The sequence below is a fragment of the Notothenia rossii genome (genome assembly GCF_949606895.1).
Source record: "Notothenia rossii genome assembly, chromosome: 11".
Lineage (NCBI taxonomy): Eukaryota > Metazoa > Chordata > Actinopteri > Perciformes > Nototheniidae > Notothenia > Notothenia rossii.
In genome coordinates this window covers 21,412,728-21,430,213 of record NC_136910.1, presented here as the reverse complement: position 1 = coordinate 21,430,213, position 17,486 = coordinate 21,412,728, and the positions used below count along the sequence as shown (strand labels likewise).

Here is a 17,486-nt window from a genome sequence, read left to right as displayed (position 1 = left end):
CTCTTGGTTATGTCATCTGATTGGCTGGACGGAGTTGTCGGTCTACTGAGTTGGATTCCTAGGGGCGTGGATCGAACAACGGTTTGGTTGACTTTGCAAAGGGAGGTGTGATGGCAAACTGATTTTATGGATGTTCTGAAATGGTTGTCCATTTATTCAGGCATTGCCCAATTGAGTAGAGAAACAACTTATGTGGTAAATGTTACTGAAAATATGTATGAGAGTTTTGTCTTGCTTAGAAGGAATGTGTTTCTGGTCATGTGTAAACAGTTATTCATATTATTATAACTGACAAATACCACAAAGTTTAAAATGTACAAGTTTTATTTTGTTTATGCAATGAGTTCAATAATACATTATTTCATCTCAACATTCTTCAACCTCTTAAAGTCAAACAATAAAGCATGTAATGTGATACGATATCTAATTCTTTACCTGATCTTTAAACCGTTAAACTTAAGTGTTTCAAATGTTTCCCCATTTGTTTTATCTATTATATACTTTACTTAAAGTTATGTATTTGTAAGTTGTCTTTAGAGAGATAAATCAAGAGCCTGTCTTATAAAATGGACTCAATTTTAACAGCTTCAAAAATGTAAGATGTCTTTTAAGAAAAATAGGAAAAATAAAATAGAAAGTGCCAACAATTTAACAAAAAAGAAAAGTAATTATTCGACGTTGGAAAATGGTTTCACCGAAAACTAAATTCTGATTAATTTATAATCAACTTAAGTATTGTTCCCTGATTTGTTATTAACACACTTTACATAACATAATTAATATAAAAATAGGCCTGCTTTAAATACATATACTGCACTATCCTGTCACTTTCAGACATCTCAAAATATACAGATATATTTAGACTCATCAGAACATGCCCTATCATTATCATAGACATTCAATCCTAATGCAGATATCGCATTAATGATATAACAATAACACAAATAAATTGCAATATAAGAAAAAGATCAGAAATAAGACTGTAATCATAATTTATCTTCTTAATTTGAACTCCACAGCAGCCCTCCACACGTCAGCCCCTTGTTCCAGAGTGGTGTCCTCTGATAAAGACTCGAGCTCCAGCAGATCTGAAAGGCCTTTCTGCTCCAAATGGTTCTCTAAGGTGGACCTGACGCTGAAGACAGCAGGGAGGGTGGGAGGACACAAACAAAACAACTGTTAGCACTGCATCCATTGTTTTCACCATGAGCAGGCCTATTCACTTCCCTGCCCAGATGCTGCTTCAATAGAAATGACCTGCGGCCGAGGGGATACAACTTAAGCTGCTTTTCCCTGACAGATGGCTGCCTGGAGGGGTCACACTCTCATCCTGGAAGTCCAAAGGCTTCAATACCAGGGGACAGCCCCTGGGTGAGACCACCACACTCTACTCTGATTCAAACTGTCTGAAATCAATGGATTCCTTTAGACTAGGATGATAATCTTTGAACTGACAATATACACACTTCTGATATTCAGGAGCTTAAAGAACATTCCTAAATACAACTTTTGGTTAAAATAGGGAAGAAAAGCCAAAAGTGCTAATGTTTTGGGATTGTTTTACTATTTGGTGTGTCACCTTCTAACCTCACAAATGGTAAAATGGTTGTGTTTTCACTGTGAATGCAAATGGTTTTTTGCTTACTCCCAATGGGCTTGGTAACCCTCGTCAGGCACGTCGTGGTTGATCTTCAGAAGCAGGATTTCATGCAGCTCCAAACAGAATGTTTCAACATCTGTGGCAGCAAGGAAAACCTTCAGCCCCTTCCTCTCGTCCTCAGAGAGCTTCTTCTGGAACTTTGTGGGTAGCTTCTGAAACGGGTCCTGAAACATGATCAGCAATTGGGTGTAATAAAAAAATTAAAATACTTCAGTGGAGTCAGAATTCATCAAATTCAGTGTTTATTGGGGTCAAACTGTGGGCGCCTGCCGTGTCAGACAGCACACTTTCAATGGATTACAGCCCAGGACATTTAACTCTGCATGGTGTTTGGGGTCAGTCGCCGGCAGCCAGCGGGGTCACGAGTGAGAATAAAGACTCAAAGAGAAATACCGTGGTCAATCCATGAGTTTCTTTCATGGATTTTGCATTTTTAAGTCTTAAAGTCTTAAAAGCGATTGCAAATGTTGACTGTTGTGACTGCAAAATCAACTATTGTATGTTATAATTATAATTTCTGCCAAATCCTAATAAGTCATGTATTTTTATGATTTTTGTAATACTTACTTGCTTTCTGCTTAGCATTAGCTCAGATTTCCAAGAAGTCAGGATCTGCCAGGTGGATATGCTGTGTTCAAGTTTGCTCTCTCCAAGAGCCTTTAAAACAATAAATAACATTATGACAATTATGAAAAATGTAAAAACACCATGCCAAGTTATAACTACTGTATTTATGGCTCTTATTGTATTTGGTTTCTGCCAAAGCTATTTGAACCAATACATTTTTGTATGGCAAACTAGTTAAACTTGCTTCACTTCTGTAACCCAACACTAGTAAGTAGTAACATTATCTTTGCATGATAGTGCATATTAAGTGGAGATTGAATTTCAGAATATGCATTGTAGTACATCACAACAATAATCCAATGTATTCACATGTAGTTTTAAGTTAAAGTATAGCATGATGGATATTTTTACCTAATACCACACATACGTTTCAAAAGATGAAAGGTTTATAACAATGAACAGTTGTTGTTTAGGTACATTGCATACAAAATGTAAACATGATCACATCCCATTCTGTTGAAAGGATTTGGAAAATGTAGGATATTGGTTTTGACTCGAGAAAAACCAACATTTTCATAATGTAGTGACATTGTTATGTAACACTTGTGCTTCTATTGGCTAGCGCTCTAACACATTGTCTGTGATATTTTAGGGGCGTGACATCTCCAAGCGGTTGACCAATCACAAAAGTGCCGGCCAGCTAACCAATCAGAGCAGACTGGGCTCTGGTTTCAGACAGAGGGTGAAAAGAGGAGCTGCAGCACAGGCAGTATGAGAAAAAGAAAGAGCTTTTTGAACATTAAAGCATGTAAACATGTCACAGTATATAGACATAAATTATAAATATTAACCTGACAATTAGCATAATAGGGCCCCTTTAAAGTTATCCAGAATAGATACGGTCAGCTTGTATATTTATTCGGCCTCAGAAGATAAAACATTAACTGTGTTGTAAATATCTGTGTGTCTGGAGCTTTCTACCTTGGCTACAGTGCTGGAAATCTGCTTCTCCATCTGCAGTGAATCAGTGAGGTAGGTCAGAAGTTGACCCTGTGGATCCCCGCCTGCCTTGCCAAGAAAGCGAAGGCCAATATCCACCACGTTCACGGCATCACACACATCTGTGTACGAGCGCAGCACCGTCTTCATGGCGCTGCTCACCGAACCCTTCAGCGGTTCCTGTGGTACAGACAGGGGAAAGTGAGAGGGAAGGAATTTGACCTCCTACAAAGTGGCCTCACAAAATCCTGCAGGAAAACTACTGTGAACATTCTTCGGCTGGCATTAGTCAGTTCCAGATGAAGACGTTGGTACCGTGAAATGTTCCTTTTTCAAAAGAGTGTGAAATGGTCTTACCTGGTGAATCTTGCCTCTGACCTCGGCTAGAATCACAGAGAAGTCCTGCAGCTGTCTGTTTAAGTATCTTGAGGTGTCCTGATTTTGATCAAAGAGGACAAGAGCGCTGGTAAGCAGAATGTCTGCTATTCTTCCATGTACATACAATCAATAGGAGATATGGAGATACGGTATGTGAAATGGGACACCCTAATAAGCTACCTGAATCTTAAGAATCGGAAGACAGACACGAAAAAAGAATGTTTTTACAATAAATATTACTAACACAGCTTACATTGGAGAGATTCTGTATCATCCAGAAAGATTACAAGCTAAAAAACTACTAACACTAATAAAATACTATAAAAATAAAAAACTAACCTCTACTACAGTACTAAATGTTTCTAAAACATCATTTTTCTTAACATTAGTTTGAAATAGGTAGGGTAAATCAAACACATACAAATAGCACATTTTAGAGTTTAAAAGCATTCCAGAGTAAAGCAGTTTGATTTTACCGCTTGGATAAGTGGTTTTCCAGCCAGGAAGCGGTGGGCCAGCTGGGTTTGGATGCCCGGCAGGTCGTAGTTGCTGTCGGTCTCCCCACCTTTCTTCAAGGTGTAGTGGCAGTGGGATAAAACCAGAGGTAGCAGCTCTCTCTCCGGGCTGCACAGGGTCAGCTGGGTTTCTGATATGCTCTCTAAAGGAACACTGTATTCACTGTGGGGAAATAAAAGAGGAGGATGTCCTTGATCAGCTGAATAACTGTTAGCTTAAGAACAAAAGGCTGAGAAAATGTATTTATTATAGCTGAGTATTTTCATTTCATGCTACTTTGTACTTCTACTTCGCTACGTTTGGAAGCTGGGGTACTGACCTGTCCTCTGGCAGCCTGGCTCTCACCAGGCTGTTGTGAGCCTCCGACAGGAAGTCCACCAGAGTTCGGAGACAAGAGCCCCGTCCATGTCGGCACGGCGTCAGAAACTCCCCAGAGCTCTCGGTTGTCACCTCCTCCTGACACAAGTTCACATCCAGCTCTGCTGCTGCAAACACACAGGCGTGGGAGAAAGTAAAAGAGTGAAAAGAGGAAACACAAGGCATACATAATCATTACAGTTGTGAATACCTGTTTTCATTTGGTTCAATTGTATTTTTATTTCACAATTGTATTAGATTTTGTACATTAACAAAATTGACAGAATTGTTACATTATATAGTTAGAATGTGTTTTAATTATTTCACATTTCACAAGATATTATGATACCAACATTGAAGAGAGTTTATATTAAACACTGCTGTTCAACCAGTTCAGATTTCAACCCTAAGCACTCTTACTTACAAATAATAAATCTAACAATGAATTTCAAATAAAATGTTTTGAAAAAAGTGTAGACCACATGTTATTCTATCAACAGTAATATCTAGACATTATGTCACATTTGGTCCCTACCTAAATTCTAATATTGATCACAAAGCTGGCATTGAATTGAAAACTTAACTTTGCCTTATGAGGAATAGTAAAGACATAAACTTTCACAAATGTATAATGTTTAATTGAGTCCTCTTTTAAATAATTGTTAAACTATACTTTTATTGCATTGTATATCATGTACAATGTGTTGGAGCGCTAGCCAATAGACACACAAGTGTAACATAGTGATGACACTATGTTACAGAAGTGAACAGAGGAGTCCAATGGAGGTGTTTCAGGCAGGGGGGGGAGTGTGGGAGGGAAACTCCATCTGGATGGAACACAGGGATATTCATACTGCTCTAGACAGATCAATACATCATTCACAATGAATGCAGTGAAAGCCACACAGGAATAGTTACTCCTTTATAACTTTCCATGCATACATCAGAGTTAAATGTAAATGCAGACATGCTTACAGTTAGCCACCTCTGCTCTGAGGCAGTTCCACACCTTCATGAATTTCTTCACTCTCTCGTTCAGCATCTTCTTCTGGTATCCTAATGAGGACAGTGAGAAGGCTCAGTGTGTGTGTGTGTGTGTGTGTGTGTGTGTGTGTGTGTGTGTGTGTGTGTGTGTGTGTGTGTGTGTGTGTGTGTGTGTGTGTGTGTGTGTGTGTGTGTGTGTGTGTGTGTGTGTGTGTGTGTGTGTGTGTGTGTGTGTGTGTGTGTGTGTGTGTGTGTGTGATGTCAGGAGTGGGGTATGTTGAATTAAAAGTGAAATGTTGACATACCTGTTGGTATCTGCTGTAACATCTGTGCAATAGTCTTATCTGTGGAGTCTGACATCAGTGGAAACACCCTCAACAGGTCGGACTGTAGAGCAGCCAGCTCAGGCAGGTGATGTAACTGCCTCACACAGGGTATCTGGGACACACACAGGCAAAATAATACAACACTATCATATGATAACATTCAGTGATGCTGCGTTGGTTAAAATCACTGTAAAGTAACATCACAAAAGGACCAATCATGGACATGAGAGAGCTTAACAAAAACAGCTTTACATCTTAGAGTAATAAGAGAAGATGACCTGACCCAGGTCAACTAAAATAGAAGAGTTAAAATAATAAAGCACATGATATTGAAAAAGTCATAAGATTTTGAATGATGTTACACAGCTAAGGTCTGGTCGTCTTCTCCCATTACTCTGAAATGTGAGGCTCTTGTTGGTTGGGTCTCTCAGATCCAATATATTTTGGGGAAGAAATTATAGTAAAATTATAATAAATAAAAATAAAAATAGTATGTCTAGAAAAAAGTTATAAAAGATAGGTTGATAATTTGTTTGTGAAACTTCAATTAAATCAGAGCTTTACTGTGTTAATATTAAAACCTTTCTTAACATTGTTACGTTATTCTCATTAACTTCATTTCCCTTTAAAAAAAAAAAAACATCATCTTAATTATAGTCCACTATATGCCCCCAGTCTTCGTCAGATATTTCACATGCCCCTGAAGATGATGGGTACCTTGGTGATGAAGAGGCTCAGCATGGGGAGGGGGCTGCGTCCGTGTGCCTCCTCCACCAACTGAGAGAAGCGCTTCACTGTCAGCGTCTGTGGAAGAGTCCAGAAGGAGGAGCGGTGTGTCGGGCAGTCGGAGGGGAGGGTCAGCATGGAGCCGGGGTCCTTGAAGAGGAGAATCCTCAGGGGGCTTCCAGCGAGACCGTCATCAGCACCGATTCTGTCCTGAGCTTTGGACATATTCTTCTTCAAATCCTGAAAGCAGACAGGTGGAAGTTACATCATGTTATCACCATGTGGCAATCAACATCTTTGTGTATTTCTCTTATTCCTCTTTAAAGATGTATTGATTGATCACATTTTTTATTTAAGGCCACATTTCCACCAATTTATGTATACAAAATAATAAATTCATACAAATACTTTAAAAGTTCATAGTAGGAATTATTTTTCACTAAATTGGAGGTTTGTTAACTTATATTACAAGCTTTTTTATCAAATAATATTACGTTATTTTCATTAAATTAGTGTTTTTATAATCTTAATATTACAACCCTCTTCCTGAAATAATATGACTTTATTATGATTCAATTACAGCTTTTGTAATCGTATTATTACAACCTTTTTGATCATAAAATAATATTTTTCCTGAAATAATATAACTTTGCCAGTATATTTATATATTTTTAATCATTTGAATGTTCTGTTTACGATTCCCTAAACAAATCGGTTCATTATTTGTTCTTTTGCCAGATTCTAGGAAATGAAGTATTTGACAACCAAATGTCCCCGTAGAAAAACAAAACCTATTTCCTGGGAATTGTTTCCAGTTACAACCGTGTAATAGATCAAGTCACTGGTTTTAAATAACATGTATTTCTTACTTGAAGAACGGGGTTGATGGCAGAACCACAGACAAACTTCTCCCACTGTTGCCGTCCTTGTCTGGAGGACAGATCCTGTGTTGCTCCACGGGAACCTGTGGTCAGATTATAGCAAAGTAAGATCATGTTTTTTGGTTTTAAAGAGCAACAAGTTGAAAGTAGTTGTAACGTCACCTGTAGTGAATCCTGTGCAGGCATTGAGAATCAGATGAACTGTGACGGCTGTGTTGTCCATGTTCTGATCCAGAGTCTGCCCCAACACGTCCATGTCCTTCTCAAGGTGCTCCCACAGGAAGTTGGAAACATCAGAGGGCCTGGGGTGGATCATGTCACCAACTCTCTTCAATAACCACATTAAACCCACAGGAGTATTATTATACTGTGCCATTTATTCAACACCACTGATATTCAAAATCTTGTGCAAATTGAACTGAAGTCTCACTCGGTTGTTTTTGATGGAGCCCTGAAGCATGGCGAGGTGTGTGAGCAGCCGCAGGATGCAGGACTGAGCGCTGGTCATCTGTCTCTCGGGGGCTTCAGACCTTTGGTGAGCCCTTCCTAATATGTGTCCTGTCCGAGTTTGATCTGTGACACTTTATACAGATGAGAGGAGCATTAGTTCAATCAATCTAGGACTGTCACACTAGCAGATTTACATTACACAATCAGTGTGGCCAAAATGAATCCTGATATCTATTTTAAAGTATTATCATAAGAATATTGTCAGTAATAAATCAATAAAAAAAAAATGTAAATATTGAGGCACCCCTAAATAAAACACAAATAATTAACAAATAATACTGTGACAAAGGTTGTAGAGAATAATACCTTTGCGTTGCAGTAAATCCAGCCACTGGGTTGTGGTTACTCCCACCAACTGGGACCCCACACTTGGGACATATTGCTGTAACCACTGGTCTGCCACACTTAGATAATAGAGAAGCATAACATGTATTATTTATTGAAATCTGTATTCTTAAAGAATGTTTGGCAAGAGGAATACAAAACCAGCTCATACCTCGGTCACAACCCATGGATGCCCATTGGCACAATCTGGGAATGATGTAAAATAAATTATAAATATATCCTCTATGACAATTCATATAATTTATAATAAAAAAAGAAAAGCTAAACTTGTATATGTAAAATACTTACAGTAGATTTTTGAGTTGTTTCCCTGAGTCATCAACTGTAGGACTTCACTCGCATTATCGTCGGGCATGGTTGGCAGAAAGGAGTTCTTAGAGGAAAAAGTAAGTTGCGTTAATGTGCAAATAGTTTGGAGTATGGGGAAGGTGCATTATAATAAAAGTTCATTATTTTCAGTTATATCTGGAAATGCATCATTGTTCAAACAAAACATTCTTAAGAACATGTGATTTAGCAAAAGCAACAGCTTATCAACTGAAATCTTCTGGAATGTTTTTTTGATCTGTGCTTGTATTCAAGATCATTTTTGTTAACTGTAAACTAATTATGGTGTTCAGTGTCTTTTTGATATAAAAATCATATGGTAAAATGTAGATTTGTACACCGATAAAGTTGGAAGTTTGTAAGTGTGTAATGTGCCACTAGGGGTGTCTCAATAAAAACAATAACTCTACCTTCACTACAGATTTCATTTAGTTTGAAAAAAGTTTGGAAACATTTGGAATAGTGTAACTACAGAACAAGTTATTTTTATATTATAAAAGTACATATTTGACCTTTTAACCATTACCCTAGTCCCTAGTATAGGGCTATTCAAAAAACTAAAGATTTAACATTTCCAATATTGCAATATTGGTTCCTATTTTTGTTAATTTATCTCTGTCTGGATAACAACCACGTCTTCTAATCTCCACACCTCATGTTTGTGATACAACTATTTTCTGCCAAGTCTCCAAGATGTGGTTATATAACTATGACATCATCACTTATTTTCTTCCAGACAAGAAGTTATACATTTTGGGGCCTATTGGGCCTTTCAAATGTCTAGAAATGTCTTACTGTGACATTCTGAGGTTGGGAGGCTATCTGATGAAGAGGAAGCAGTAGAATATTTCCACTGAGCATCACAGAGTCCAGGTGGAGCAGCAGCTCCAGGAGGCTTTGTCTCTGAGCAGGAACATTACTGCTGATGCGAAGACCTGAGCCCGGTCCACCGATGTGATTGGACAGGAGCGCAGCGCAGAACTCCCTCAACTCCTTTGACTTGACGTTTTTCAGGAGAGCTTCCAGTCCCGCCAACTCCTGTAAGTTCATTTGAGCGACTTGTTACAAAGTAGATATATTATAGACACAATTGATATTAGATAGGACGTATAGTGACCTGTGGGGAGGGAAGCATACGGGCGTCAGAGCATTTGTAGCGGCAGGTGACCTGTCTGTACAAGGCCAAGGCCAGCAGGCCCATCTGAGGATCTCTCAGCTTCTACAAAACACAAAAACAACAGTTATTAAAACAGTGAGTACAAATAAAACAGTAATTTAACTGGGTTTCTGAAGGGGTTTTAAGCACCATGTTATTACCCTCATCATTTACTGTTCAATATGGGAATTACACAAATAAATAAACAGTAATTTACCCACAAACAGTAATAATTTAGTTTAATCCAGATCAGGCATTTATATGCAACATTTAATAGTTTATGACACACTACAATGTAGTTGTAATTATAAATAACAGTTATTTATTTAGTTTTGACCACTTTAGAAATGTATAATTTGAGGCTAGTGTCTAAACAGATAAGGATTGAAAACATACCGGTAGTTAGTCCTAATAGGAGCCAGAAAAGTTACAAATTGCGTTAGCTAGCTTATTTTTCTAGTTGTATATTTAAAAGCATAAACATTGACCAAATAGTTAAAAAATACTAAATGATTGAAATAAAAACAAAATCAAGCTTATTATTAATTGAATGTAAAAACATAATAATATCAAGTTTAATGTTGGCACACACTGTAAATGATGAGTTTCACATATATGTGTAAAACAACACTAGTTATATTTATTAAATGGTTACATAGTGCCTGGTTAAAATAAAGAGTTGTCTCTGCCCTCTACTGTTTTTTAGGGGAAATGACAGACTGCAGAATGCACTGAAGCAGGACCATTGCTCATAAACACACTGAACTAAACATTTGAACTATCAGCTGTGGACTCATCTGACCTTTATTTGTGTCATGAAGCTGTCGGACTTGTTTTCCAGCAGCACCTGGCCCACAGCTTCTCTCACGGCTCTGTAAGACGCTCCGCAGCACAGGAACGGGTCCATGTTAGATGGCGTTACCTTCTGTGAGAAAACATCATATTTTAGAGTTTTTTTCTTTATGTCAACACTCCTCTTTACACAGTAAACAGTTCCAGCTTATGGATCACATTTTTATAACACAAGGGAGAAGGTCATACTAGGAAACAGAGCAATTTAGTTCCATGGAATGGTGACAATACGTAATTAGTACTCGGTTCTCAAGAAAACTTGATATAGATTAAATGATACAATGAGTAAAGCTGAAGTTATTAGTACATAAATAAGATGATGGACAAGTTAATAATAAGTAAACTGCTTTATATTTTTCTTGTTAATGTTTGAAAAATCTTCAGGCTCCACCTTTTGATTTTGTGTTATCAGAACCACTGATGTGATGTTGGCGTTCGAAATGTATAATAATTCAGACGTTTTATCGTCCAAACCAAATAATTGTTGTGTCTTTAATTGCGTTTCTACAGCAAATAACTGCCCTTGTTAGAAAAAAAAATGCTCAAATAAAAGCTGTTTTGTTTTAAAAGCATATCAATGTTTTCTTAAAAGTACGAAAAAATATTATTCTTACAGTTATAGAGATTAGCAAAATAGTTTTCGGGCGCCTTTACCAGATATGTGTTTCTCTAAGATATCTTTACCTGAAGTCGGAGGAGGTCAGCAGGGAAGAGCCACCTCCAGGCCGGGATGTTCAGCAGCGACAGTATGCTGTCCATACCTGAGCATTTGTTCAGGGCCCGGAGCAGGTAAACCCTGTGCCAGTCATTCCCTCCATCCTCACACACCGCCTTCACCTGCTGCAGGAACTGAGCATCCATGTCCTTAGGTCTGCCTGCATTTCACAAAAGAACATCAAAACTTGTTACATAAAAAATCTTAAGGCCTGTGTCCCAGTGTCCACAGAGCACAGTTTTTTCTGAGCGCTTTGCAATTTTGGATATGTCTGCTCCAAGCGCTGTCAGTTGAAAACATTTCTGCTTTTCGGAAAGCACTAGTTAGCTAGAGAAGCTTGTTTTTGGCCATGTCTTTCAGATCAAAACGACCACAACAAAGACCGAAAAAGCCCATTTGTTGGAGCAGATCAGCCAGGCTGACTGGATGTTGCCGTCAGTGAGTGTTTACTTTAATCTCCGTACATTAATCTTTCTCATCGTTCTACAGCTGTCAGATTGAGCGTGAAAAAGCTCATTTATACAAAGTGTGAGAGCAAGAATCTTCCGGTTGGTTGTAATGGTGAATAAACAATGTCAAACAAATTTAAAGTGTCATAAACAGATAATAAAATCCAAGGGAGCAGGCTAGTCTTTTTTATAAAAGTGGTGATACATTGTTGAGATATTGTTTTCATAGAAACACCAAAAAAGCGATGGGATGGGGCTCAGCCCAGGGCCTTCTGCCAGAAAATGTGATATGTGGACAAAGGCCTTTTGTAATCTTGTACTCCTCTAAATAGAAACATTGCAGTGATTGTATCCAAACAAAGTTGAGCATTACAGACCTTGAGCTTCGGCAGCTTTTAGCAGCTCTGCAGCAGTGCTCAGGTTGACCCTCAGCCGGGCCGTGTTGAGCAGGAACTCTGCGGGGTCCTGCTGTCGGTCCGGAGTCTGTTTCTTGGCAAAGCTGCTCAGGAATCTGATCTCTGCCTGTCTTTGTTGTTCTGCACTCTGTTCCACTTCTCTCGCTTCTGAGCAAAGCAGAGAGTCCTGAGAAGAAAAGTAAACATTTTCAACAAAGAGTGATAGTATCTGGTTGTGTATTAATGAATGTTTTGCAGAAAAAACAAGTCACAAAGTAATAAGACAATGAAAGACTTGTGTTTTACCTGGAAGCAGTTGACAAACAGCAGGTAGAGTTCAGTACGGTCTTCTCTGTTCAGGAGATTCTCCTCCAGATTCTTCAGGTAGATCTGAATGTGAGCCTTCACCTGATCAAAACTGAGGAATACACCACCGGTTATTGTAGATGCAGTAAGAACACATTTGGGGCACTTATACTTGAGAAAAGTTCAAAAAAGTCAAACTTGTAACAGCTCCATGTGGCTGTGTGTTAATTACATTTTGTGTTAAGTGTGTGGCTCAAATAATCTCTGACTACGAGAATCTTCAACATTTTAAATTAAAAAAACTAGAGTCCTGATGTTTTTGCATCACAAATAGGACAACCTATTTTTGTGAACATCCACATTACACTCATAAGAATCTTCTATAATAATGCATTACAAAAATATACAGTGGGGCAAAAAAGTATTTAGTCAGCCACCAATTGTGCAAGTTCTCCCACTTAAAAAGATGAGAGGCCTGTAATGTTCATCCTAGGTATACCTCAACTATGAGAGACAAAATGAGAAAACAAAAATCCAGAAAATCACATTGTAGGATTTTTAATGAATTATTTGGTAAATTCCTCAGTAAAATAAGTATTTGGTCACCTACAAACAAACAAGATTTCTGGCTCTCACAGACCTGTAACTTCATCTGTCCTCCACTTGTTAACTGTATTAATGGCACCTGTTTGAACTCGTTATCCGTATAAAAGACACCTGTCCACAACCTCAAACAGTCACACTCCAAACTCCACTATGGCCAAGACCAAAGAGCTGTCAAAGGACACCAGAAACAAAATTGTAGACCTGCACCAGGCTGGGAAGACTGAATCTGCAATAGGTAAGCAGCTTGGTGTGAAGAAATCAACTGTGGGAGCAATTATTAGAAAATGGAAGACATACAAGACCACTGATAATCTCCCTCGATCTGGGGCTCCACGCAAGATCTCACCCCGTGGGGTCAAAATGATCACAAGAACGGTGAGCAAAAATCCCAGAACCACACAGGGGGACCTAGTCAATGACCTGCAGAGAGCTGGGACCAAAGTAACAAAGGCTACCATCAGTAACACGCTACGCCGCCAGGGACTCAAATCCTGCAGTGCCAGACGTGTCCCCCTGCTTAGGCCAGTACATGTCCAGGCCCGTCTGAAGTTTGCTAGAGAGCATTTAGATGATCCAGAAGAGGATTGGGAGAATGTCATATGGTCAGATGAAACCAAAATATAACTTTTTGGTAAAAAACTCAACTAGACGTGTTTGGAGGAGAAAGAATGCTGAGTTGCATCCAAAGAACACCATACCTACTGTGAAACATGGGGGTGGAAACATCATGCTTTGGGGCTGTTTTTCTGCAAAGAGACCAGGACAACTGATCCGTGTAAAGGAAAGAATGAATGGGGCCATGTATCGTGAGATTTTGAGTGACAACATCCTTCTATCAGCAAGGGCATTGAAGATGAAACGTGGCTGGGTCTTTCAGCATGACAATGTTCCCAAACACACCGCCCGGGCAACGAAGGAGTGGCTTCGTAAGAAGCATTTCAAGGTCCTGGAGTGGCCTAGCCAGTCTCCAGATCTCAACCCCATAGAAAATCTTTGGAGGGAGTTGAAAGTCAGTGTTGCCCAGCGACAGCCCCAAAACATCACTGCTCTAGAGGAGATCTGCATGGAGGAATGGGCCAGAATACCAGCAACAGTGTGTGAAAACCTTGTGAAGACTTACAGAAAACGTTTGACCTCTGTCATTGCCAACAAAGGGTATATAACAAAGTATTGAGATGAACTTTTGTTATTGACCAAATACTTATTTTCCACCATAATTTGCAAATAAAGTCTTTAAAAATCAGACAATATGATTTTTTTTTTTCATTTTTTCTCTCATAGTTGAGGTATACCTAGGATGAAAATTACAGGCCTCTCATCTTTTTAAGTGAGAGAACTTGCACAATTGGTGGCTGACTAAATACTTTTTTGCCCCACTGTATATAGCAACATTGTACATTATAATGCATCTATGTTTTAAATCAGGCTCTATTTCTCACTAATCACTCTACCAAGATAGTAAAGATAGTTTTTAAACTTACATTAAAAAACGTTATCTTTAATAACCCTATACATATGACCCATCACCCAGCAGGCTGGAATTTGGGAGATTTTCATTTCCATTGGTATCGTTGATTTTGGCATTATAAATAAGATTCAATTACGGAAACAGGCAAATGTTTTAATACATCAAAAAAAGAAATACTTTTCACATACTTATATCTATAGACACTATATTGTACTTGCTGTGTAACTGCGTTTGATTGAGTAAAGGGTTTGAGTAATTTCCCTGCACATGCTCACTGGATCCATGCCCTCACCTGTACTGCAGCAGCAGTTTGGGCAGCACAGAGCGCACCACTGGATTGTTGTCCACACACTCCAGGAAGGGAGTGAGCTCTCTGGTCCGGTACACGTCCCCTGCAGCACAACGAGGATTAAATATAAGAGTAAATGCCTCGTTAGCACAGCATCTTCAGTTAACTGGTTATTATTATCATTGACTTATTGTCTCACTGACCGTTGGCAGAGACCAGTAAGGAGAAGAGTAGCTCCACCACCCCCTCCCCGGGCGTCTGTCCCTCTGACAGGCAGAACCTGGACACCACCTCCAGGAAGAAGGAGTTACAGCAGTCCCTGATCGCTGCCTGCCGCGCAAGTGCTGCCCTGAACCAGGAAAATAAAAAAGGTACTGACAGCTGATAGATTTGTCAGACAATAGAATCAGGTGGCCATACAGTAATGAGTGTCTCAGACTGATGCATATGGCTACACAATTATTTAAAAATTGTCCTGAAATTGCAAAATTGGACTAGTGCGCAATCAAAATTGCAGTGAGCACAAAATGTGGGAAAAATGTCATTGTGAAAAACATATTGTGGCGCTTCAGAAAAATGTTGGCCCATAAATGGTATTCTTCAGAGTTTAAAAAAAATCCTTGTTTGGCACAGGTAATCTTAAAAAAGAAACACACGTTATTACTCCCTCTAATATAGCCATCCTATGACAATTACAATATCAGTCGAAATAATCACAATTCGTTGTTTTTTTTGCAACCCAACTGATAGAAACATGGTATGGTTGAAAATCACAACCCCTAAAATTGCTTGGGGGCAGTAGAAACCAGTCTTAAACAAACCATGAACTCATTACAATCAGATAGTATGGTGAACTTGTTAGCCAACAGCTGCTCTACACATCCTAAATCTTAACGTTAGCTATAGTCTACAATAAACGCATATTTTTACAGGCTATCCTGTCTTATCATAATTATCAGTTTTATTACCATTCAAAAAAATGTCATGCATTTAAAATTACCCATTCCTTAATTCATGCAGCAATAGAATTCTGATTCATTCAATACAATTCCTATAATTTCCATGAGTACTTTTTCTGAACTCACTTGACGTCAGGAGAAACAGCCGGCCTGAAGTTAGGTGGCAGGTCTGCCCTGCATTTAGGACAGTAACTGTGTTCCTGAATGCAGCGTTTCAGACAGGCCAAACAGAAGACGTGCTGACAGGGCAGGACGGCCGGCTCTTTGAGCTCCGACAGGCAAACTGGACAAGACATGCCCAACCTGTGCAGAACATATCATGAGAAATCATTAAAGAGTGCTACAGTGATGATGTATTCATGTAGCCAACCAGGGAGTTAGCATCGCAAGGGCTAACTCGACAAAATGCAATTGGATTTATCCATTCCATTTTGGATTATTGCAAAATATTTGGCAAACACATTTAAAATGCTTACATGTTTTGTTCAGCAAGATCATTCCCACATAGGTACCACTGTTAGGAGTTTTGAAGCCTAAATGCTATCACTAGAAGTAAAAAGCTAACGTTAGGCTAAAGAGGAATTACATCAATTCAACTCTGCTAATGTTTGTCGTGATGAGTAGTGAATCTTATTTCAGACATCTTAGCAACACATTTTTTTTAAACTGTTTGCTTTGAGACAAAGTAACCGGAAGTGGTAAAATGCTAACGTTGCTAATGTCCGTGTGTTAGGAACCATTCCGGCACCACTCTGTTGCACTCTGGAATAAGAACTTTATTTTAAGAAGATTATTGTGTTACTTATTGTGTACATTGCAAATTAAAAGTAAGTATTGTATTGAATTGAACAGTGAAGCTGTGGTTAAATAATAGGCTAATTTGTCACATTTTAAGCTCATTGGTATAAATTCAACTAAACAAAAACAGGGAATGGAAATTGTAAAGGCAGATCCTGACCTCAGGTCCCTGCTCATACACTCATCGTGAAAAGAGTTGAGTATCCGGATCAGCTGCTGCAGTGTGTCCACACTCTTTACATCCGGTGATTCCTGCATCAACTGTTAGGAAATACGAAAAGGAAGTCTTAAACATGACTTCTTTTTTCCCACAATCTGACTGCTGACAACTACAAAATAAAAGTGTTTCTGTTTTTAATGTTCAACTATTGCAAATATGTTTTGTTCTTGTCCCTTAATATACTTTTTGGTACTTGTTATTATTTTATTTCTACTATTCCTGTTAGGTTCCGAAGTTGCTTTAGTTGGGGTTTATACTGTGTTTAGTAGCTGAGGCTTTCCACAACACCTGAAATAAAGGCTGCCTTTGCAAACAGAATAACAATTGTGTTAACATTAACCTTCAGGTTAAATAAGTGCAGGTGCTATTTCAAATAACAAATTCATTCACAAAAGTCATTGTTTATGCTTTTATCTGCTTATTAAAATGTCGCAAGTCACCATCAGTCATATCATTTCAATTTGTTTTTCAGTCATATCAAGATGATTCACAGAGCCTAAAGCTATTTTACTTACGTTCAGGTGAAGGTTGCAGTGTTTGAGAGCCAGTTCTTTCAATCTTGAGTCATTTTTATTAACTTTAAAAATGATGTGCTGTATGAAAGATGCAACAACCAGCATCCCATGCCACAGTGACCTGAAAGGGCGAATGAGGTCATTAATAAAAAGTCTATAAATAACTTTGTTTTTCTCCTCAA

General features: G+C 38.6%; 1 protein-coding gene across 3 annotated transcripts in view; it reads right to left on the bottom strand.

Annotated features, from left to right (window-relative positions):
• Nucleotides 1–306: 306 nt before the first annotated feature.
• Nucleotides 307–17,486, bottom strand: part of rnf213b (ring finger protein 213b) — a 44,664-nt gene continuing 27,484 nt past the window's right edge. For all 3 annotated transcript variants that reach the window (XM_079660426.1, XM_079660428.1, XM_079660427.1), the window contains 27 exons: nt 17,305–17,425; nt 16,730–16,830; nt 15,898–16,074; nt 15,016–15,161; nt 14,816–14,915; nt 12,450–12,561; nt 12,126–12,330; nt 11,269–11,459; nt 10,535–10,657; nt 9,694–9,795; nt 9,372–9,614; nt 8,538–8,622; nt 8,401–8,435; nt 8,211–8,308; nt 7,825–7,975; nt 7,557–7,722; nt 7,383–7,477; nt 6,505–6,753; nt 5,767–5,899; nt 5,453–5,533; nt 4,440–4,605; nt 4,081–4,282; nt 3,584–3,661; nt 3,209–3,406; nt 2,228–2,317; nt 1,646–1,824; nt 307–1,135 (listed from right to left, as the gene is read on the bottom strand). In XM_079660426.1, the coding sequence (XP_079516552.1) occupies nt 994–1,135; nt 1,646–1,824; nt 2,228–2,317; nt 3,209–3,406; nt 3,584–3,661; nt 4,081–4,282; nt 4,440–4,605; nt 5,453–5,533; nt 5,767–5,899; nt 6,505–6,753; nt 7,383–7,477; nt 7,557–7,722; nt 7,825–7,975; nt 8,211–8,308; nt 8,401–8,435; nt 8,538–8,622; nt 9,372–9,614; nt 9,694–9,795; nt 10,535–10,657; nt 11,269–11,459; nt 12,126–12,330; nt 12,450–12,561; nt 14,816–14,915; nt 15,016–15,161; nt 15,898–16,074; nt 16,730–16,830; nt 17,305–17,425 (3,769 nt within the window). In that variant the 3' untranslated portion in view covers nt 307–993. The remainder of the gene's footprint in view (nt 1,136–1,645; nt 1,825–2,227; nt 2,318–3,208; nt 3,407–3,583; nt 3,662–4,080; nt 4,283–4,439; nt 4,606–5,452; nt 5,534–5,766; nt 5,900–6,504; nt 6,754–7,382; nt 7,478–7,556; nt 7,723–7,824; nt 7,976–8,210; nt 8,309–8,400; nt 8,436–8,537; nt 8,623–9,371; nt 9,615–9,693; nt 9,796–10,534; nt 10,658–11,268; nt 11,460–12,125; nt 12,331–12,449; nt 12,562–14,815; nt 14,916–15,015; nt 15,162–15,897; nt 16,075–16,729; nt 16,831–17,304; nt 17,426–17,486) is intronic.